Raw genomic sequence first — 23,206 nt, 5'->3', positions numbered from 1 at the left:
TGTTAAGAATTAAATTTTACTATTTTTACCATAACAATTATCTTATCTTTTTTTTCAAAACAATCTACCATTTTATGTGGACTGGGCTCATTTTATTAGGCCGATACATGTTTTTTGAGTTGGGCTGGGCTTGGGCTCAATGGGCCTTTTAATCTCTCAATGAAGCCCAGCTACTATTATCCATCGTATAAATACTTTTCTCGCTTTCCTTCTTTCTCTTTCAGAATAAACATTGAATCTTCAAAAGGAACAACGAAACAGGACATTGATAGAAAACCTATGAATCAGTTTGAACGTCGTAATTCTCTGCCTTTACTGGAAGCGAATGGCATTTGTGGTAGAGAAATGGAAGCTCTCGATTCTCTATCTTGGATTTATCTTTTCGATTATCTTCCTCCTCCATTCTCTCATTTCCCAGAAGTTACTTCTGGGATATGAAACTGTTCACATCAAGAGGAACCCGGATCTTCCTCTCCGCTTCCGTTCTGATGGTACCTTCAAGATTCTCCAGGTGTTTGTTCTGTTTTGCTTTTCAACTCATTTCCAGGCTGATTCTCTGTTTGGAGCTCAGATTTTTGTCTGGTTGTATGTAAGGTCGCTGATATGCATTTTGCGAATGGAGTTAACACGCGGTGTCAGGATGTGTTGGATTTCGAATTCAAACACTGTTCGGATCTTAACACGACCCGGTTTTTCAAGAGGATGGTCGAGGTGGAAAATCCTGATTTCATTGCATTTACAGGTCATTTTAACCTTGCTGTTGTGTTCGATCTTCAATCGTTTTTTATTTCTTCGTTTTGAAGTTCTCTTTATATTATCTGACTGGATTTTTGTTTAGACAGTGTACTCTGTTTTTTCTGGTTCCGTAAATGGTTGGTCATTTGTTGTATTCGATAATTTGTATGTCTTTAGTTCTCATTTTGGTTTAAAATTAAGTTCACTCTGAAGAACTACCATTTCTACGAGGTTTGGTTCATAGAGAAAACCCACTGTTGTTATATAGGAAAAGAAAAGGCCCTTGTTTGCTTTTTGATGGGCAAGAGTCATTTCATTTGAAAGGTACTGAGATGGCAAAGGTAGATGATAAGGAATATTTTCTGTTAAATGAACCCATGTAGCAGCAGTAAAAGTGAGAGGTATTTCTTTTCTTGATGCGTAGGAAAAATTTGGGGGGGGTGGGTTAATTTTAGTTAAACATTGCTTGCAATAAGTCTCTATAACTTTGTAAAAAGATGATAGGGGATTGATCCAACGCCATCAGTTTGATCCAGAAAATTCAAGAGCTTGATCTAGCCCTTCTAATCATGTAGGAGTATATTCCATTAACGGTTTCACAGTTCTAACTTATTTCTAAATTTCTAAATATTTATTAATTTCCCATCTACTTTTAAATTTAAAGGTTATCATTCAATGTTATTTTAGTTTTTCTTTTGGGCACATTTTGGTCTCATTTATCTTATAATGACCTCTTTGGATTGATTTTGCCAATCTCCTTAGAACGCAATAACATAGTTTTAAAACCTATAGAACAGTCTGTTCAAGGTTGTTGATTCTGCCAATCATGGTTTGAATTAATCATGTTTTTTTTTTTTAAATTCTCAAACTTTCTTATATGAATATTTTGTGGAAGCTCCAGTTATTTTATTGGGAAGGAGTGACTGTTGACAGGACTATGAGATACACAGCATAATAATTACACTTGAAAAGGGGATTTTAATCTTTAAACTACTTGGGGAGATAGGTTGGTGGTCCCAGAATCAGGTTGTCTGCCCTATGAAATGATGTTGTCTTAAACAATCACATAGGATGAAAACTAATCCTGGCTGTAAGAAAATTTTCTTGCTTGTTCTCTTCAAGTATTCTCTATTGGTGATCACATGCAGGAGAACTCTGGAAATTAGATCAGCCAGAATGCAATTCTGTCTCTCTAAGATGGTATTATATTTGTTCATTGTATGTTAATGTTTTGTGAAAACTTGGCTAAACATATATTTTAACCTTGTTGATTTTGATTGAACAAATTATTTAGAGATAGTCTGAAACAAATTTTCTTGAAGAAATTCTCTTTTTTGGTCATTGTGTAACTCTAGTGCTTGGGTTCTTACTCGTTTGGGTTATATGAAACTTTTTCCATACAATGAGTACAAATTGCCGTTGTGTGAAAGTAATCGAACTTAGTTCACTGACCAGGTGACAACATATTTGGGCCAAGCACTGCTGATGCTGCCGAATCCTTGTTTAAAGCTTTCCGTCCTGTTATTGAATATCAAGTTCCATGGGCAGCAATTTTGGGAAACCACGACCAAGAGTCTACAATGACTCGAGAAGAGTTAATGTCTCTCATTTCCCTCATGGATTATTCAGTATCTCAAACCAATCCACACTTCAGTAACTTTCCTTCGAATGGAGATCAGATAATACGAAACATTGATGGGTTTGGGAATTATGATATCAATGTCTACGGTGCCCTGGGTTCACATTTGGCGAATTCCAGCGTCCTTAATCTTTACTTTCTCGACAGTGGAGACAGAGCCATAGTGCAAGGAACCCAAACATATGGATGGATTAAGGAATCGCAGCTTATGTGGCTTAGAGATGTTTCTCAAATATTTCAGGTATTATAGAATATATTATAGAGATGTTTCTTAAAAACCTCACCTGTAACCAGCACACCGGGGCTTTCTTTTTCTTTAAAAAAAAAATATAATAGAATATATTTATTTATTATTTATTATTTTTAATTTTTTTAAATCTTAAAAACCTCACCTGCAACCAACACACTAGGGCTTTCTTTTTCTTAGAAGAAGAAGAAGTAGAAGAAGAAAAAAATTGTCTTGTTCTATTTATTTGTCGATGATGTTGGTTATGTTATTTATTGCAATTCCCAAATGGGATATTTCCTAGATTTAGGTTTCATTAACATGTTGCAGGTCATACACTAACAGGGCAAAAATCAGGAACTTTTTCCCTCAATGGATGCTTTTGCTGCCCAAGGGAAGCCTCCAGCCCTGACATTTTTCCATATACCGATCCCAGAAATTCGGAGTCTATACTACAAAAAGATCGTTGGCCAATTTCAGGAGGGCGTGGCATGTTCTTCAGTGAACTCAGGAGTTCTACAGACCTTAGTCGCTATGGGAGATGTTAAAGCTGTGTTCATGGGTCATGACCATGCCAATGATTTCTGTGGGAATCTTGATGGAATATGGTTTTGTTATGGTGGAGGATTTGGATATCATGGCTACGGGAGGCCTGGGTGGTCAAGGAGAGGCCGGGTTATCGTAGCAGAAGTTGGAAAGGGCAAGAAGAGTTGGACGGGAGTCGAGAGGATCAGGACGTGGAAACGACTAGACGACGAAAAGCTGACCAAGATTGATGAACAGATTCTGTGGGAACGCGATCAACAACCTCAGTAACTTTCCTTCTTTGATATACTCTACATCACAAACCAACCATGTTTGTATCATAAATTGTAGAACTATGAACAAGATCTATGTACTCTAGAATGCTTGATTATTGTATCCATAGTCCAGAAATTAAAGTGTCCAATTGAAATTTACTTACATAAGCTAAAAATGTGGACGATCTTCCCACCAAACTTCATACCAAATGTAAAGGGCCAAATTGCGAGCAGTTGAATTACTATACAGTTAGGTGGAAATCGTTGAACGAAACCTTCCCTTTGTTTATCAGATTGCTTCATTCTAAAGTGGCATATGAGAGTTGAAAGTACTTTCCAAGTTTACCATTGCATTTGACTATAAATTGAAAAGCACAGAAATTTCAAAAGCATATTCAAGTGTGGAATCTCTATGAAATTAAATAGCAAAATTTCTTGTCCGTAGTAAATTCATATTATTTAATTTAGTTTTTTTTAATGAAGAAAAGAACCTTGATGTTAGAAAAAAGAGGCTATTAAAAAAATAATAAAAAGGGATCCCAAAAGAGGAATAGAGGACAAAACATAATGATGAAAACGATCATTCTCTAGGAGGTAGCTAAGCCCTAAAATTCCCATGCAAAAGTACCAAAGTTGATTAATTGAGTAAAATATAAAAGAATTTGAAACTGATGAAAGCTGCCTACGATTTTATTTTATTTTATTTTTCAAAAAATATATTTTTTTGAAAAAAAAAAAGAAAAAGAAAAAGAAAAGGGGAAAATTAGATTTAAAAAATGAAATATTTAGAATCTTTGGTGATCAAAAGTGATGGGTTTTGCAGTGCGAATCCAAAGGTTACTTGAAAAGGTGAGCCCAAAGAGGCTGCTGGATCGATCTTTTTATGTGGATGTTGTTTTTTCTTTTATATTTTTCTTAAAGATCATATGTTTATTATAACATATTTCTTTGTATTTTTTTTTAAAAATAGTGCCATTACTTTAATAAAGCTTAATTGCTATGATTTGAATATTTTTCCTCACATATTCTCATAAGAGTTTATTTTTAATTTTATTATTATTATTTTTTTAAATATGTCAAAGATTGTGTTAGTGATGAAATTTACATTGTAGTTACTTTCAAATAATCTCTAGATTTTAGATGGAAAGCTATATGGTTTTTCAGATTCAAATTTTTACACATAATAATTTCCCTTTTTGGGTTGGATTGAAATCCATGTAAATGATGTTTAATATTACAAGATTAATAACTAAAAAATTTAATTATGTAATTATGACAAAGAATAGAACACATATATCATTTGGTAATCCTTCCGATTGCCTTAGTGTTAATCTTAGTAGCATTTAACAAAGAAATATTTTTGGAAAAGATTTATCTTAATTAATGCTAAATATATCAAACAGTTCATAATCTTTATGCTATTCCTTAGAAATCTCTTGAAATTAACAATTTTTTTTCTTACTTTGTCAGAAATCTCAATTAGGCTTTTTATCTTTAAAAAAATATCATTAAATTATTGTCTTATTAACATATTTGAACACATGAATTGCATATTACTGACCAAAGTGTTACTCAACACATGTAATCCACAAATGTTTATTTCTTAGTCGCATGTTGAAATAGCATTTACACATTTTCAACTATGTTAACAAAAGAACGTTTGAGCATAAAACGTCTATAGGCGACTTTAAATTTGCAGGCAAATCCCAAAGCTCAATCTAGGATAGGTGTAAAAACTATGAAAAAATGTGCAAATAGATCGATAATTTATAGATCTAACCTAATTTAATATAGCATGCTTCAAATTGACTTAATTAAAAAATGATTAAGTACCAAATTGAGGAAAATTTTAAAATATTAAAAATCAAGTGATATATTTACAAGTCATAACAATTTTGCATGTATAGTGGATTGATATGAAATAAGTGGTAATTAGGGAAAAAAAAATATACTATGGCTATTATTATGTTTTTGAAATATGGGTTGGTGGCATATAATGTGTATAGATATATATACTTTAAATCTTTATAAGACATTAATGATGCACAACATTGAAAAAACTTTTGTTTCTTCAAAAAACAAAAAAAACAAAAAAAAAACATTGAAACTTTTGTCTTCAACCTGACAGTCAAATGCTAGTAAAAGAGAAATTCTTCCCTTTCTTTCAGCATCAAAATGCTTTTTTCCTGTACCTTTCTATTTTTCAAGAATTTGTTATTATGTTTCTATATGCACCTTCTAGATTTAGATTTGAACAACTACAAAATAATCCAAAACTAATTATAATAACTTTTTAATCTATCTTGCTATAATTGTCAATAGTATATTGGATATTAAAAAAAAAAAAAAGAAAAAAAAGAAAAATTCAATTTTTACCTAAACTAATGTGGACAGCTTTTAAGCTTTGAATTTCATTGATTTAACTAAATATTGAAGTTATGTGATGCAATTAATATTCTCAATGTGTTAAGTTTTAATTTTTGAAAGTTTTTTTAGTAGGTATGGATGATTGGAGTTAAATTAGAAATTTAGGGATTATTTGTTAGATAATCTGAATTTTATTTTATGTTTTCAGATTCGTTGAGTTCAACAAATATATAGTAATTCATATTCTGTTTCTAAAAATTGTTTTTGGATTATGTGATCTAAACGGTGTATAGTGTGAGAACAACATTTTTATGTTTTCATTGTATTTAGATTTTAAATTTTAGAATGTAAAATTATATTAAATAAAGATAAAAGCATTTAGAAATATAATATGTCATGTTATAAACTCAATTAAAAAATATAATATACATTATAAAATTATACAATATTGTAAAATAATAATTATATATTTTTTATTAACATAAATCATATTCATAAATAAATTAATAATTGTTTATGGGTAACTACTACTAGTTTTATGATTTATAAATATATAGTAACAAATACATTTTTAACAATTATCAATATTAGAATCCAATTTCTGAATTTGCTACCAGACACATATCTGAAATTGAAAACATGAAATATAACTTTGTTTTCAAATTCTATATAAAACATGTCCTTACTCTCTGAACTTTTAAATTTGTATAATAGATCATTAAATTTTCAATTATATCTAATAAGTCCATGAGTCTCTTAATAGACTGATAAACTTTAATTTCAAGTTATTTATAATAAGTTCTTAAACTTTTGAGCTCAACTAGATCAGATATATACTATCAATTGGTCGGGAATTAAAGTTTCCAATCCTCTCCCAATGTTGAACTTGAAAAAAAAACTTTTTGATCTTTTAGTTTTGAGCCGAATAGTGTTTATATGTCCCAATAAGCCAATAACATATTCAACAATTTTTAAAATTGACCGATCTTATTGTATACAGAATGAAATTTTAGGATCTAATTTCATATTAGACCTAAAATTTGAATGCATTAACTTTCGAATAAGGGTTGAAACTCGTAATTTAACCTAAAATGAAATTATTTTTACTAGTGTCTTTCCAATTGTGTTGGATGCTTTTCAATTAATTTTATTTTCTCTTTTTTGTGTGTGTTAATAAAGTTTGAGCCAGCTTTATTTTTTTATCTACTCAATTTTGTAGCTAGTTTTGACTATTTTCTTTTTTCTTTTTTTTTAGAATTTCTTTTGACATAAATTAGAGTCATTTTTAGTTAAATTTTGTAGGCTTTATTTAACATTATGGCAGATTCCTACCAATAACATCTATATCTGTAACTGTCCCTAATAATTATAGAGTTGTGGATCGAAGCTCCCATCTCTAAGATTGAAAGTCATGTCAATGACCATTGAGCTAAACTTATTTTGACATAATTAACAAAATTTAATTGGATTTGAGGACATATTCATATAATACTTGTTTGGATAAATTAAAAGTTGAACGTTAAAATGGACTCTGACTTAAATTTAAGAAAAAAAAAAACTATTCATCAAATTTATTATTCTTAATTGATAAAAAAATTAAAAAAAAAAATGAAGACAACCTAGACATTGGGATGTGAAATCTAAAAATTCAAAGTTTTGGACTAAGTTAGTATGGATTTTTCTAAATGAATATAAACAAACAGTTAATAACTTTTGATTTTAATTGTGTGTTTCCTTTTTATGTTGACAATCTGTTGTGTTAAATGCAGACCAAATCATTAAGATTTTCAGAAAGAGATGAGAATGAATTAAGCTTAGACTCCATCATATATCCTTCATTGGATCATAAAATTTAAAAGGGAAAATTGATACTTTTCTTGTAACTAGAGGAAATCAATTAATAATAACAAGTTTCTCTAAATTTTCACCATAATGTTCCAATGATTTCTCATTACCAACTTTTGTATCTTTTTTTTTTCTCCCCTTAAAACCTCATATATCATCTTCCAATGATTTGTAAAATTCTAAGCCATTCAAACACTACTTCACCATACGATAAAAAAAAATACTTTTGATTCCTAAACTTGCATAAAAATAATAATTTAGTATATATACTTTTTGAATTTGTAACAATTTTGTCTTTGAACTTTAATGAGTAACAACTTAGTCTCTCTGTACTATACAATTTGTAATGATTTAATCCCTGAAGTGAAAAATATATTAAGATTTAATGAAATTTCTTACATATGTAAATCAATACATTGATTGAAAATTAAATTTAGGTTAAAAATTACTTTTAGTTCCTATACTTTCGCAAAAGTAACAATTTAGTTAATGTAATCTTTATATTTTTAAATTTGTAACATAGTCCCTATTGTAGAAATTATTGTTAAGATTTAATAGGATTTCTAGCATAAATAAATTTTCTATAAACTAATTAGAGACTCGACATTTTTATAAAATACAAAGTCTACATTATAAAATATTAAAATTTGACATCAAATTTTGATAATTTTTTTCTACTTTAGAGGCTAAATTGTTACAAATTTAAAAGTATCAGGACTAAATTGTTATATACTAAACTTCAGGAACTAAATTGTTACAAAATTGGAAGTACAAAGACTAAATCGTTACCAACCAAGTTTAGGGATTAAATTGTTATTTTTTATAAAAGTTTAAGGATCAAAAGTGTCTTTTAACCTTAAATTTATTTATAAATTATAAAGACCTAATCGTTACGTAATAAAAGTTGTAGCTTAATTTTGATGAGATTTTTTTTTTCAGGATAGAGACTATATTGTTAAAAAAATCAAAATATAGAGATTAAATTATGACTTATCAAAATTTATCAAACTAAATTGTTAAAGTTTAGAAGTACAATGACTTAATCATTAATGGCCGAGAAGTTTAGAGATTAAATTATTACTTTTATGAAAGTTTAATAACCAAAAGTATTTTTTAACCCTTTAGCATATTTCTTCCTTTAAAATAGTCGAGACATTTCAAAATGTAAGTTTGACAAAAAAAAGGGTTGAGGAAAACATTGAATCGCGAGTTTCTCGAACGATCAATATTATCAATATGCTAGTAGGTTTAGTGTGACAAATGATGTTGAATGGGAGGATCCAAAGTTTTATGAATAAAGTTTAGATTATAAATCCAAAGTTAAGGGTTGCATGGGGATTAATGGAGGATGAGAATTTTATGACTTTGACTATGAAAGTGAAAGCTTGAATTAAAGTTTGGTCAGAAGGGGATATTGTGTGTAGCTTCTTGGAGACCCAATTTTTTGCTAAATCACTTTTGACCCAAAAGTGCCCTTCTTGGTTTTGCATATAATTTTTCAAAAACAAAGTGTTCATAATGTTTGAATCTTGTCTTGGTGGAAATAATGGGTTGATGTTTTTTTTGGTTCTTTTCTTTGAGATTCTTCTAGTTTCTGTCTTCTTTGATTGCATTTTGTTCTTTATATCAGTAATAATGTCTATGGGATTGCAGCTATGTTATGTTTTTCTCTTCTCCTTTAGATTTATTTCATTATTTTGGCCACTTTCTTATAATTTCAACATCTTAAAAATAGATTTGATATTATAGCCATTCGACTAATATATATATATATATATATATATATGTAGCAAAAGACTTAGAATGTTTGGAATAACTTCAAAGTCTACCCTCCAAACAAATACCTATGAACTTTGTTCATTCTTTAAAAAAATATTCTTCATACTTTCAATAGTTACAATGTTACTTTTGACTTTTCATAAATGCTTCAAAATAATCTTAACTAGAAAATCGTTGGATGTTGAAAAAAAGTCAAATGTGTCTTGATGTTGATCTTGATCTAGGTTTAATCCAGACACGTATCCTAGTCTTCTCCACTCGTTCCACGTCGATTTTCCATCCAATATTGTAAAAGATTTCTACTTCAAGGGTAATCTTGAAACGTTCATGATAAAATAAAGAGCAATTTTGCATCTTCGAAAATAAATATTGGAGTATTTTTTAAACAAAAGATAAAATTAAGACATTTCTTTTATATATACTTTCGCTTATTAAAAAAGAGAAAAGAAAAGTTGAGGTAGCTATGAAGTTGTTTCGAGAAAAACATATCGAAACGATTTAAAGCGATATAAACAATCCTCGAGAAGGGTTTCGTCATTGGTCGTTTGAATTTGTAGAGATAGAGAGAGAAAGAGAGAGAGGTTTTAGGATATAGTCTTGTGGGGAAGAGTAAAATGGTGTGTTCACTACTCAACTAGAATATTTGGTAAGACTCAAAACCCTTTATTTGTTCTTTCTCGACAACATTCCAACATTCTGCATCTTTTATTACATATAAAGAACACATTGATAATTAAACATTGAATCAAAGTGAAAAAGTGAAAGGCAAAAAAAAAAAAGTAGAAAAAAAAAAATCTTCTTTTTCTTGCTCTAAAAAAATATGAAAAATATGCCATCACATTCCCCCTCCTTCCACCTTTAAGCCCTTTAGTAGTACCCTCTTTTGAATTCCTGTTGTTCTTCAATCCTTCTTTCAAAGGCTGATGTGTAAAAATTTCAAACACTCTCTCCCAATACCATTTCTATGGACCCCTTCTCATCAAATAATATTCATTCATTTCAAACCAAAAGAACTTGCAGCATATCATAAAGTTCTTGATCATTAATCTCATACAATCATCACATTTTGATTCCTCTGACATAATAATGCAAATATTATTATTTTATCTTACTTTTCATTTTTATTAATTCTATGATTCATCTTTACACCTTTGTTTTCTTTTCTTTTATAACAGAGAAGATAATTAGGATTAGTTAATTATTATTGTTATTTGTGTTTTTTGGGGTGGTTGTTAGTATATCATTTTTCAATAAGGTGGTTGATTGTGAATTGTAGTTAAAAACAAAAGTTACTTGAAAAAGTGGGGAAAATAACAGGAGAGAGGTTAAGTTACAGGTGGAAAGAGAGCCTAAAAGGGGAGAGAAGCCAAAATAGAAGAAGTTTTCATACCAAAATAAAACATGAGAAGAAGTTAGTATAAAAAGAATGGGATTTGGTCCAATCTCATCTTTCTAAAGCCTAACTCTCAGCCTTCAACCATATATTCTCTCTCCATATCCTTAAAAAACTCACTCTCTCACAACTCAACATCAGAACAACTTATTGGATGCTTCCATTTTTCTCCTGCTAACTGCTACTTTGAGGAAGAAGAAGAAGAACAACAAGGCCAGCTTTAAGGAGAAACAAATTGAGGACTTCACTGAACTAAAGAAAGAAAAGAACCCTTTCTCTTGTTCTTGTTCTTGTTCTTTTCGGCAACAAGGGTAGGGGTGGGATTTTTCGGATAAGTGATGCGATCGGGAGGTTGTGCAGCGAATCAAACCTTCACACCGGAGGCTGCTTCTGTGTTGAAGCAATCTCTGAGCTTGGCAAGGAGGAGAGGTCATGCTCAGCTCACTCCTCTCCATGTGGCTGTTACTTTATTCAGCTCAAGGAGTAGTAGCCTCTTAAGGCAAGCATGTCTCAAGTCTCAGCCACATCAAACTTCACATCCTCTCCATTGTAGAGCTCTTGAGCTTTGTTTCAATGTGGCTCTCAATAGACTCCCAACTACACCTGGTCCTTTATTCCATGGCCAACCTTCACTCTCCAATGCACTCATTGCAGCACTCAAAAGAGCTCAAGCAAACCAAAGAAGGGGCTGCTTAGAACAGCAGCAGCAGCAACAACAACAACATCAGCCAGTACTAGCCATTAAGGTAGAATTGGAGCAGCTTATAATTTCCATTTTGGATGACCCAAGTGTTAGTAGAGTTATGAGAGAGGCTGGTTTTTCCAGTACTCTTGTCAAAAGTAACTTAGAAGATTCCTCTGTGTCCTCTGTTTTTCATTGTTATGGTAGTTCCGGTGGCATCTTCTCTTCTCCTTCTTCGCCTTCTCGCACCGATCATCATTCTGATCAAAGAGATAACATGATTTTCAATCCAGGGGACTTTTGGCAGACACCGTTCTTGACTCGCTCCTCCGAGCAAAACCCACTTCCCTTTTCCCCACAAAAGAGAGTATCCAGCACTAATGTTATAGCTGAATCTGCTTCTTCCTTAAAGCTAGATATCAAGTTGGTGTTTGAGGCAATGCTTGGAAGGAAGAGAAAGAATACTGTCATAATTGGTGACTCCATAACAATGATTGAAGGTTTAATTTCAGAGCTTATGGGGAAAGTAGCAAGAGGAGAGGTTCCAAATGAACTAAAATCCACTAAATTTATTGAGTTTCTGCTATCTCCCGATTCCTTAAGCTCCATGAAAAGAGAAGACATTGAAATGAAGGTGGCAGAGCTGAGAAGGAACATTGACTCCCTTACATCAAGAGGGTGGGGAGCCATAATATATACAGGAGATTTGAAATGGATGGTAGAAACAGATGTTAGAGAAATAGAGGAAACAAGCTTTTCTTCTAGCAAAGAAGCTTCAGGTTTCAGCCAAATCGATCACGTACTCGATGAAATCTCGAGGCTAATATCATTCCACAGCATTTCTGGCACAAAGTTATGGCTAGTAGGAACAGCAAGTTATCAGACTTACATGAGATGTCAAATGAGACATCCAACTCTTGAGACTCGTTGGGATCTTCAAGCAGTTCCTGTTCCTTCAGATGGAGCACTTGGCTTAAGCCTACACACTTTCAGGTATTATTAACTAATTTTTTTAATAAATCCATTCCTTACTTGAAGTATAAAGATAGGTAGCCTCATAAGTCAATGATGTTACCTGTTTTGCAGTCTTCATGGCTCGAGGACGACGCCTTTTGCTCAGAATCCATCACAAGTGTGGGAAACAAAGCCATTTAGTATGGGTAAAGAGGGCCAAGAGAAGCTCAGTTGCTGTGACTGTTCTTCCAATCATGATAAGGAAGCTCAGCCATTAAAGTCGAGCAAAGACCTACCTTCTTGGCTGCAGCCCTTCAGCACCCAACTATCCTATCTTAAGGTACAAATATAGAATTCAATCACTCTCTTTCATGAAGAACTTTGATTGATAGATCAAGTGTAGTGTAGAGAAAACCAAAGGAATTGAGTTGGTTGATTTAGGTTTTTTGTTTTTTTTTTTAAAAAAAAACCATTTTCTTAAGTTGATTTCATAATTTTTTTAGGCATTTCAGTTGACTCGACTTCCATATTTAAGGAACTTTATATTCACTTTTTTATGTTAAATTAAAAATTCATTTCTAAGATTTGAACTTCCAACTCTGTTTCTTTTTTATCTTTTAACTTTAAAAAATATTAGTTAGATCTTCAAACTTTCAATTTTGTGTCCAATAAATCTCTTGAAATTTAAATATTAATCCTTAAACTTTCAATTTTGTATTCAATAGGTTATTAAAGTTTTAATTTGTATCAAATAAATTATTGATCTATTCAATAATTTTTACAAACTACGACAAAAAATTAAATGCTTAGAATCTCACATGGTTTAGAACCCAAGTTTATATCTATTAGATCAATTCATTTCTAAAAAGTAGGCTTAGAATCACATTTGATTTTTGAAAAAATGTGATTGTCACCCTTCAATTTCTTCCCATAGTTTTTATCTTTCCTAACTAGAAGAATTGAATTCTTAGTCAAATTTCAAAAACAAAAGTATATTCTTAATTTTTTTTTTTTTTTTAATTTTTAAGTTTTTCAAAATTTGATTTGGTTTTTGTAAATGTGAATAATAAAGCAAAGAAACCAAGTTGTGGAATGAGTGTCTGTAAACTTAATTTTAAAAAACCATAAACCAATTGCCCGTCCGATAACTATTTTATTTTTTATTTTTTATTTTTAAAAATTAAACTTATTTCCTCGTCATTTGTTACAATGATTTGCAACAAATGAAGGTTGGTTTAGGCTAGACACATTAGATGAGAACTCATTTGAATTAGTTTATGTTTCGTTACCAACATGTACATAGTTCAACTGCAATAGAGTGCATGAGTCAATGTTCGAATCCTCCACCTTAAATATTGGACTAAAAGAAAAGAAAAAAAAAAAAATCCTCGAGTCCAAAAAATATAGGGTACGAGGATTTGAACCAACGAAAAAATTCGTGTTAATTCCCGTTGAACTAAGCTAGTTGTATTTGATGTTATTAAGCAAATTAGCTCTTAAACGACGGGTCTTAATCAAACATCTGAACATGATTTACTTTTTTATGTCCTCAGAATCAGGAGAAATCCACAATGCAAAGCAACGAAAGTTCAAGTGGAAGCAACTTCCTCAATACTTGGCCAAATCCATTTTCAACCAGGAACGCCATGTTCCAAGATTCAAATACAATCTGCTTCACCGAACCAGCAGTAAAAATGTCACGAAGTTCAAACCAAATGCTTAAGTTTAGACGGCAACAATCCTGCATTACCGAGTTCAATTTCGACAAATATCAAGATGCAACACCAAGCTTGGATACTCTCAAGAACATGGAAGATGATAACAAGGAAGTAAACATTTCTCTATCTCTAGGTGATTCTCTGTTCAAAGATCCAAAAGATTTGACAATCACGAAGAAGAGTGAAGCAACTACGCAAAGAGATCATCTAATCAAATCATTACAAGAGAATGTGCTTTGGCAATCAGAAACCATTCCTTCAGTAGCTGAAACACTGATGAGTTTCAAATCAACAAATGAAGAATTCTCTTGGATACTGATTGAAGGGGATGATCAAATTGGGAAAAGAAGGTTAGCTCGAGCTATTGCAGAATCTATTTTTGGGTCTGTTGAACAACTCTGCAAGATAAATGCGAGAGGTAACAATGACGAAAACCCACCTTCTCAAATCCTGGAAAACGCCATGAAAACACAAGAAAAACTTGTGGTTTTAGTTGAAGACATCGATCAGGGAGATCCTCAATTCATGAAATTCCTAGCAGATGGATTCCAGGGTGGAAAATTCGGAGGAATAGATGAAAACGATGGAAATACTCGGCAAGTCATAATCATTTTAACCAGAGGTGGAAAAGTTCACGATAAAGATACAGATACCATAATCCCAATGACATTGAATATCGCAATCAATTCTGGTTTTGGAGCGCTCAGTTTAGATCAAAAACGAAGAGCGGAATGGGAATCCCCAATCAACACAAAGCATCAAAGAACAATCAAAGAAGAGGAAGAAGATGCAAACCCTAATACGATCGAGTCAATGAAAATCAACGGGAGTGGGAGCCTATCAAGGCAATCAAGCTTTAACAAACTCGACCTAAATCTGAAAGCGGAAGAAGACGAAGAACAACAAGAAAAAACAGAGGATAGCATACCTCTGTTAAGCGATTCAGAATGCGCATCAAAGAACGTCCAATTTCTGCAGTCGATTCAGAACCGCTTCGTTTTCAATCAAACCCCATTATCAAGAAGAGAGCAAAGGGAATGGTTCAAGTGGAAGATCGTGCGATCATTTGAGGGGGTGTTCGGATCAAAGAAACAAGCGAATTTCAGCGTGGAAGAGAGAGTGCTGGAATCGATTTCATCAAGGTCGGATTCTTTTGGGAACAGCGTGTTCGATAAATGGTTAACGGAGATTTTCGAGACGAGCTTGCGAGGAATTGGATTTGGCGGGCAAGAAGGTGCTGATGTGAGGCTGTGTTTGAATGGAAAGGCAAAGGAAGATGGCGCCATTGAAAATGGGTTTAAAGGAACAGCTTTGCCCCAAATCATAAGGCTTTCCTTCATGGACTGAATAGCTCCTTCTTTTGCAACCCATCCATTGAAAGTTTGAAACAATGCAAAAAGACTAAACTGTCCTTTTTGTAATTTTCTTTTTCAGTTTTTTTCTCCCTCTCTTTGTTCTTAAATCTTATTATTGGGGTCTTTTTCTTGTCATCTCTCTCTCTCTTTTCTTTTTTTTTTTTCCCCTTTTTTTAATCTTTTTTCTTTCTTTCTTCTCAATGGGTAATCCTTGAGAATGAGTTTCTTTTTTTTTCTTCTTCTTCTTTTTGAAAGAGTTTTTACTGACCTAATCAACGGTTGTTTTTGGGGGAAGGACATAATCAATAGAGTTGAATTAGTATTTTTGTAACTTTTTATGTATTCAAGTTTATGATTTGATGTAAGTTTAAAGTAAAAAATATCTAATACAATCATAGTTTGAGATTTTTTTTATTCATTGTTTGCCATAAAAAAAACATTTAAGAATTGTGTTAGAGTGATATATAAAAATATGTATCAATCTTAAAATATGAGTAGGAGTACATACTACTACAATAACACTCGAAATTTGTCAATAGAGTATAGTTTAGTTGACATTAGTTTGAATTATCGATCTCTAAGTCATAAATTTGATTTCACACTAACCCCATATATTGTTTAAAAAAATAATACTAAAAATTTTCTTATTTTAAATTTTATTTTTGTTCTTAAACTTTTTTTTATTTTATTTCATAAATGTTTAAGATGTATTTTTTTAAAATACCTATTTTAGTTTCTTTAACTTTAGACTTGTTTTATCTTGGTCTCAACCTTTTAAATGGTCTGTTTTAGTTTCTAAACTTTCTATAAAAAAAAAAAAAATTATCCTTACTTTTTATTTTATTTTTGGATGGATTGAAAAAAACACCCATAAAGTATGGTGAGTAGTTGAAATTATACCCTCAAACTTTTGTACTTAAGAAAAATGTATATTATTGTAAGAAATTGAGAAAAGATAAGTTTAATTTTCAAAAATTAAAAACTAAAACGAAATAGTTACCAAACTGAGTCTAAAACTTTCATACTTATGTTAGAATAAACTTGATAATAAATGGTCAATTTAAATCAAGTTTAACCCGTCAAGTCATTAAAACCTTCAAAATAATATGTTATGATTATAAAATCAAGAGTAATTGCAATAGATGGTACTTTTAAGGTTAATAATTAAGCGTATAGCAACATTTTTAAGGAATTGCAAATATAGCAAAATGTATTAGACTCCTATTAGTGATATGGTCTATCACTAACAAACTTCTCTTAACGATATGGTCTATCACTTGATAGACTTTAAGAGTCATATCTAATTTTTACTATATTTGAAAATTATTTTTGTATTATGTTATATATGCTAATATTTTGAATATGATTGTTGTATAAACAACAGCCTTCTATGTTGGAACGTACCATCGCCAACGGAAGAGATAAGGATCCCTAAGCATTCTAATTCATTAATTTTGGCAGAAATGAAAGCATGCTATAACAGAAATACATGGGTTTCATGACATATCTTTGAAGAATTTCCTCTAAGCTTGAAACCAGCTGCTAATCTCTTCTGAATCTTGTTGTAGACCACCCCAAGATCTTCCCTACTATTCTCTTAGTGCTCTAGATTGAATAGTGTGACTCAAAATAAGCTTGAATTAAGGGAATTTTGAGATTAACTTACAGCAACAACCCAACATGAAGAACAGCTTCTTCTCTCGAATTTTTCAGAGAAATTCTATCGGTTGTCTTCCCTTCAAAACACTCCAATCTCTTCAATATATTGCAGACAGTCATGCAATGAGATTTATTGCATGAGATGCAACTCATGCTTGGAGTTTAATGAAGCTTGAAGTAGGTTGTTTAGTGAGTTACTTGGAAGAAGAAAATGGAAAATGTTTAATTTCCATTTCGTGTTTTTACTTCTTTTTTAATTTTGATAAACATTGATTTTATAAATCAATTCTTTTAATAAAATTGAAAATATTATTAATTTTACAAAATTAATTTCATAAATTAATTTTCTTAATAAAAATAATAAATAATTATTTAAACAATTTAAATAATTATAATTAATTTAATATATAATATTAAATTAATTTCACAATACCATCTTCAAATATTTAAATCATATTTAAATGTTATTTCTCCCATTTCATTTAGTTCTAATTTGAACACTTCAAATTAACTTATCACGCTACTCTAGAGCTAATCCATTTACGAGTAGTAGAGGGACCTCGCAGACCTACAGATCAATGGCTCCAACGATCCGAGATTAATCGGCTAAACTCATTAGACCGATCTAACCCCCATTCGTTAACTAATGGGTGATTTCACTAAAGCCCATAACTGAACTCCCCTCACTGTAGATATATTATGTCCACTCGATATAATCATTATTAGTAAGTTAACCCTTCACAGTTATTCGTAATAACGGCTGGGTCAGATCTCTGTTTTACCCCCGAAATTACTAACAATTTATTTGTGATCCAATCAACAAATTGAATCCCTCTCAAACTAATGAGAGGGTGAGGCCTCTTGTTCAATACCCATAATCTACACTTGAAGGGAACAACCTCTTTACTAACCCTAATCGGGTAGGAGTGAATTCCATCCTGCACCCTATGTGTCCAGCTATTCATCCGATCTTATCCCCAAAATGAGAGGCTCATTGAGTAGAGGCAGTTGGGCTACTCTCACCGTTTGTAGATCAAAGGATAATCCCGAACAAACAGGAGTTCATAGTTAGTTCAGGATTAAGGTCAAGTTACCTAGGTCATCGCTTTGAAATAGTTAGTCTTAAACAGTAAACAACGTTATAAAGTAAGAGTGATTGGTTTCATGGTCCGATTTTGCACAAAACTCATTTGCACAGGACACCCTCACTCCTCATATCCCAACATGAATGAATTAGGATCACTTCGTTTGTAGCGCTTTACAACTCTTTGTAACAACTACAGAGTAGACCGCATCCAATAATGTTACCAGAATAAAGCACCCAACCTTATTCATATACTATAGATCATTTTGACTATTTACTCGAACTTAATCCACTTGTATGTCTCCACACAAAGTTCAAATACTCAAGTAATAGTTAAGGGACTTTGACTTATTGGATTTCTAAAAAAAACCATATACTCAATAACAACTTTATTGAATTTTCAGAATAAATTTTATTATTTACTAACCACAAAATTTAGGACATAAAACCCAACCTTCTATAATTAACAACGTCTAGTAAAAAAAAAGAGAAGTTACAATTAACAATAACTCAACTCATTAAATATATTATTTAATCCTATCTTTATAATATACTCTAAAAAATTGTAAAAAGAATTAAAAATAAAATGGTGGTCGAATTTGTAATTACAAAAAGAAAGGGAGGGGGATTAGAAGATGAAGATTATGAAACGAGAAAGTCATTTTGGATGAATTGGAAAATATTGGAGTTTGAGTCATCAGCTTTGACTTGATGATCCATATATACACAATTAATTAATATATTCCAAACGTGCAAATTAATACTTTGAATAATGAATACTCTATTTAGTTGTCAATTCAAAATCATCCATTAATTGCCTCCTCAATTGGTCATGCTTCATTTTCAAATTTCAACTTCAATTTTGGAAGCTTTACTTTTTAAATTTATATTATTATAATAAACTTTTCAAAGTAATTTTTTTAAGTCAAAAAAAAAAAAAATTGTTCTTTCAAGGTTTGATTATTTTTATATTTAAACTAGTCTTATCATCGTTAAGTCTTACATTAAATTGTAATTTAATAAAGACAAAAATAAAAGATGGGATTGTGTGAACTAATTATAAGGTTTGTTTGGGGGTTTTATTTTCATAAAAATGAAAAAATGTATATGGAAAATTTTGAAATGGAAAGAAAATAAAAGGTAATTATAAAAGTTGGATGTTATAGTGAGAAGGAAACATATACTTTTAAAATCAGCCAACCAAGAAACTAATTACCCTACGACTACGGATATATGGATTGAGTTGGGTTGGATTAAGGGTGTTTTTCGGATTAACCCAAAAATTTAGGTTGGTTGAATTGACAACCAAATAACGAAATAAAGTCTCTAACCCAATCCAACTTAAGTCGAATTGGTTGGGTTGTCGGGTTATAACTTTTTTTTATGTAAAATTTATATACAATACATGACTAATAACTAAAATCTTATAAAATTCAAATGCTAAATACCAAATATCTAAGATTTTTATTTAAAACTTCAAATAAAGACAAATATCATAACAATTTTAAAAGAAAAATATTTAAATTCATAAATTAATCAATACAAAGTAATCAAATTTTAAATAAAGAGAAATATATAGTATATTTTATTTATGTATATAAAATTCGAGTTGAATTGGGTCAATCCAAATTTTTTTAGTCAACCCACGTCCCAATCCAACTCAACAAAAATAGAAAATGTTTAATCCAACCCTACCCAAAAATAAAATTAACTCAACCCAACCTTATATTTTGGATTCGATAGTTCAGATTGTTCGAATTGTTAGATTATTTGAACACTCCTACCTACAACAACCAAACATGTTTATAACTTTATGGGTATCCAATGAAACAATGGACACAGTAGTTATATATTAACATATTTTATAAGTTGAAAATTAGAAAATATAATTGACTTAATTATAATCCGTTGGTTAATTATTTAGTTTTTAATTTTTAAGTGTTTAAAAATATCCGTCCAAATTAAAAATAATAAAAAAAAACAGTAATTTTGATTTTTAGAATTTGTCTAAAAATTTCAACTTTTAATTAGAAAATATGAAAAATATAGTTTAAGATAATTGTATAAAAAGATCCAGCATAATTTTTTTTAAAAAAAAATTGATAGTTGCAAAACAAAGCCTTTATGATCCATCACAGTTGAATAATTAATAAAACAAGACAACATATAAGAGGAAACTGAAGGAAATGACATTATCAAAATTACATTTAATTGAGAAATGAACTTCAACACACACTGACATATATTTTATGGAAATCGATAAAGCTACATTCAATAATATTTTCAAATTTTGGTGCACGTGGCCAAAATTTTGCATATAGTAGGATCTTTATATTAAAAGCTTTCATTATAAAATCAGATATTATGTTCTCATAATTTATTGGTTAAATAATAAACTTAATTAATAAATTTTTTCAAACACTGCAATTTTTTTTCAAAATATATTATTTTTAAATTAAATATTTTAAAATGCATTTCAAATCTACCTTAAAATTAGTGTCATATAAATGAAAGATTACAAGCGGTAACAAAATGATTATCCAACGAACCAAATGAATAGATCAAAAGAGATAACGATGGAATAGAAGAGCCTAAACCTCGTGAGAGAGAGAGAAAAGTCGAGGCTCTCAATCGAATCTAAATTTGATAATCTTACTAATTATTTTTGTTTAAATTTACATAAAATGATAGATACGTCAACTAAATCTACATGTAATATTAATACTTCTTTAAAGATATTAATAACATAAACCGAATGTCAATTTAAACATAGTTCAATAGATAAGATATTCGATTACCATACCACATGTTAATGATTTGATCTCACTCCATTAAATTTTACTTTACTGCAATCTTCTTTTTTTGTTCACTACATCTTAAATCATCAATTGACCAAAAAATGTAATTTGGTGGACGAAGTTAAATTTAATATTATATCATCTAACACTACACATCTCACTTGTGAATTTGAAATAAGCAAAAAACTCAATAAGCGAAATTAATTTAATGAGGAGGAAATAACATTGTGACGGTTTGCATAATCACCTTCTCTAATATTATTTTAAATCATCAACTGACCTAAAAACTTAAACTAATGGATGAATATAAATTTAATATTACATTATCTAAAATTACACCCTTGTTTACAACCTTATATATATATAAAGTTGAAATTCTCATTATGCCAGAATGGAAAAAGAGAGAAGATGAAACGCTATGGTTTGACATTTACAAAGAAAGAATCTGTTTTTGTTAGCTTTTGAATGCACATGCAATTATGGCCATTTTCTTTATTTTATTAGGAAGCAAAGACAAATTTGTTGACATCACATAACCTCATATAAGTACCTGCTTTTCTTTTCTTATTATAAAGTATGTATTTAATTTAGCCTATATTAATATATAAGATATTTTCAAAAATAATAAAATAAGAGAATCTATTTATATAAAATAGTAAAATTTTAATCTTTTTTTATAAAGAGGTTGATGAAAATCTATCCGTATTTATTAATAATAAAAATTAATAAAAGTCTATCACTCAATATTTATCAATTTTTTTTTTTGTTATTTCGATAAATAATTTGATTTTTTTTTTATCTGTCTTTAATATATTGATTTTTTTTTTTTTTTTTTTAATTTTACAATATTTTGATGGCTTCAATTTTGTTAGTGGGTGTATGTACATCCTTGCCCATACGTCATTTATGACGGTTGGACAGGCGCAGGCCTACCGCCATTATATACAATATGAACACGTGAAATTTTGTACCTCATCGAATTTAATAACAATAATAATAACTAGGATTTCTTCATACTAATATCTCTAAATTTTGGAGTAAATTTCAATTATTTTTTTAAGTACGATTAAAATTTTCATTTTTCTAATTTGAAATTTTGATTTTTTTTTAAATGTACATAAAGTTTAAAATAATTGTTTTTAAAAATATAGTATTTGTTAAAATAATTTATTGATATTGATATGATAGTTGGTATGTAAAAATTAAAATGTATTTGTGTCACGTAATTTGAATTTTGCTTTTCTTATAAAAAAAATGCATTAAGTATTGAATTTTGACTTTATATTTAAAAGGGTATTTGCATTTTTTTCCTTTTCATTTCAAAGATCACTAAAAATAACATTTTTTCCATACGTGTTCAATGAATAGAAAATTTATAAATGGTATAAAATTCATAAGATTTTAAATCAAAAACGACATTAAAATAATTTATTAAAGTTCGTAGATTTTGACAAAGTTATTTAATAATTTATTTGTGTATTTATTAAACTAAAATTTGAGAAAAGAAATTAATATTGTTGAAATGGGCAAGTTCGAAATTTTTTTAATTGTTTTTTGTTAAAATTAATGGTAGCAACGATTGAACGTAGAATTTATATTTTGAGTCTATAGTATAGTTTGACGAAAATAAAAGTACGGAGTGATAATTGGTACAACTTGTCGGTAAATTAATTAAACTAAATAAAAGAATAGGGTTAAAATTAGTAAAATAAACAAACTATTACCTAATATTATATCATTAATCAAACTCTCCCTAGCCTCACAAAGTCACAAGCTTTAGTTATATCTCAAGCTAGTGAATGACTATTTCAAAGAGTTTTAATGATCATGTGTTTTAAAAAAAATGGCTTAACGATCATATTAATTAAAAGCAATTAAGAAGACTTAAAGTATATAAATAATGATATAATTACACTAATTTCGACCACTAAAATGATTTATAATTAAACCCCCTTTTACATCAATAATTATAACTAAATCACTTTGTCTAAAAATACTTACTCTATACTCACTCTTAAATATATCATTATATAACTTTTTTTAGAACAATATATTATATTATAGCTAGTAGAGGTATTCAAAAAATCTAATGATATGAGAAATTCGATTAACCCAACCTAAGACACGGTTTGCTTTGGGTTATTAACTCATTTAGATTGAGTTTGGTTCAAA

The 23,206-nt window shown here is 30.0% G+C and overlaps 2 protein-coding genes and 1 long non-coding RNA gene across 3 annotated transcripts; 2 read left to right on the top strand and 1 right to left on the bottom strand.

Moving 5' to 3' along the window:
• Positions 1–215: 215 nt before the first annotated feature.
• Positions 216–3,576, top strand: PAP28 (purple acid phosphatase 28). The gene is made up of 4 exons (XM_039024241.2): positions 216–511; positions 595–742; positions 2,191–2,615; positions 2,946–3,576. Exons 1-4 carry the CDS (start codon positions 326–328, stop codon positions 3,414–3,416), a joined length of 1,230 nt encoding a protein of 409 aa, XP_038880169.1. The 5' UTR covers positions 216–325; the 3' UTR covers positions 3,417–3,576.
• Positions 3,577–10,754: 7,178 nt separating this feature from the next.
• LOC120071816 (protein SMAX1-LIKE 4-like) lies at positions 10,755–15,906 on the top strand. The gene is made up of 3 exons (XM_039024203.2): positions 10,755–12,459; positions 12,553–12,760; positions 13,974–15,906. The coding sequence occupies exons 1-3, from the start codon at positions 11,123–11,125 to the stop codon at positions 15,483–15,485; spliced, it is 3,057 nt and encodes a 1,018-aa protein (XP_038880131.1). The 5' UTR covers positions 10,755–11,122; the 3' UTR covers positions 15,486–15,906.
• LOC150037669 (uncharacterized) lies at positions 10,756–13,805 on the bottom strand. Its single transcript, XR_016527539.1, has 2 exons — positions 12,542–13,805; positions 10,756–12,445 (listed from the first exon to the last, which is right to left on the bottom strand). It is a non-coding gene; the product is annotated as an uncharacterized LOC150037669 (long non-coding RNA).
• Positions 15,907–23,206: the final 7,300 nt, after the last annotated feature.

This window comes from Benincasa hispida, chromosome 2, assembly GCF_027475165.1.
Source record: "Benincasa hispida cultivar pf3 chromosome 2, pf3_genome.v1.1, whole genome shotgun sequence".
Classification (NCBI taxonomy): Eukaryota; Viridiplantae; Streptophyta; class Magnoliopsida; order Cucurbitales; family Cucurbitaceae; genus Benincasa; species Benincasa hispida.
This window is presented reverse-complemented; position numbering and strand designations above follow the sequence as displayed.

Bases quoted from the DNA above. Each gene is read 5' to 3' on its own strand.
- PAP28 (XM_039024241.2), top strand. From the start codon at position 326: ATGGCATTTGTGGTAGAGAAATGGAAGCTCTCGATTCTCTATCTTGGA. The intron at 512-594 runs GTGTTTGTTCTG...GTTGTATGTAAG, and splicing joins GTACCTTCAAGATTCTCCAG to GTCGCTGATATGCATTTTGC. The intron at 743-2,190 runs GTCATTTTAACC...TTCACTGACCAG, and splicing joins TGATTTCATTGCATTTACAG to GTGACAACATATTTGGGCCA.
- LOC120071816 (XM_039024203.2), top strand. From the start codon at position 11,123: ATGCGATCGGGAGGTTGTGCAGCGAATCAAACCTTCACACCGGAGGCT. The intron at 12,460-12,552 runs GTATTATTAACT...CCTGTTTTGCAG, and splicing joins TTAAGCCTACACACTTTCAG to TCTTCATGGCTCGAGGACGA. The intron at 12,761-13,973 runs GTACAAATATAG...TTATGTCCTCAG, and splicing joins CCCAACTATCCTATCTTAAG to AATCAGGAGAAATCCACAAT.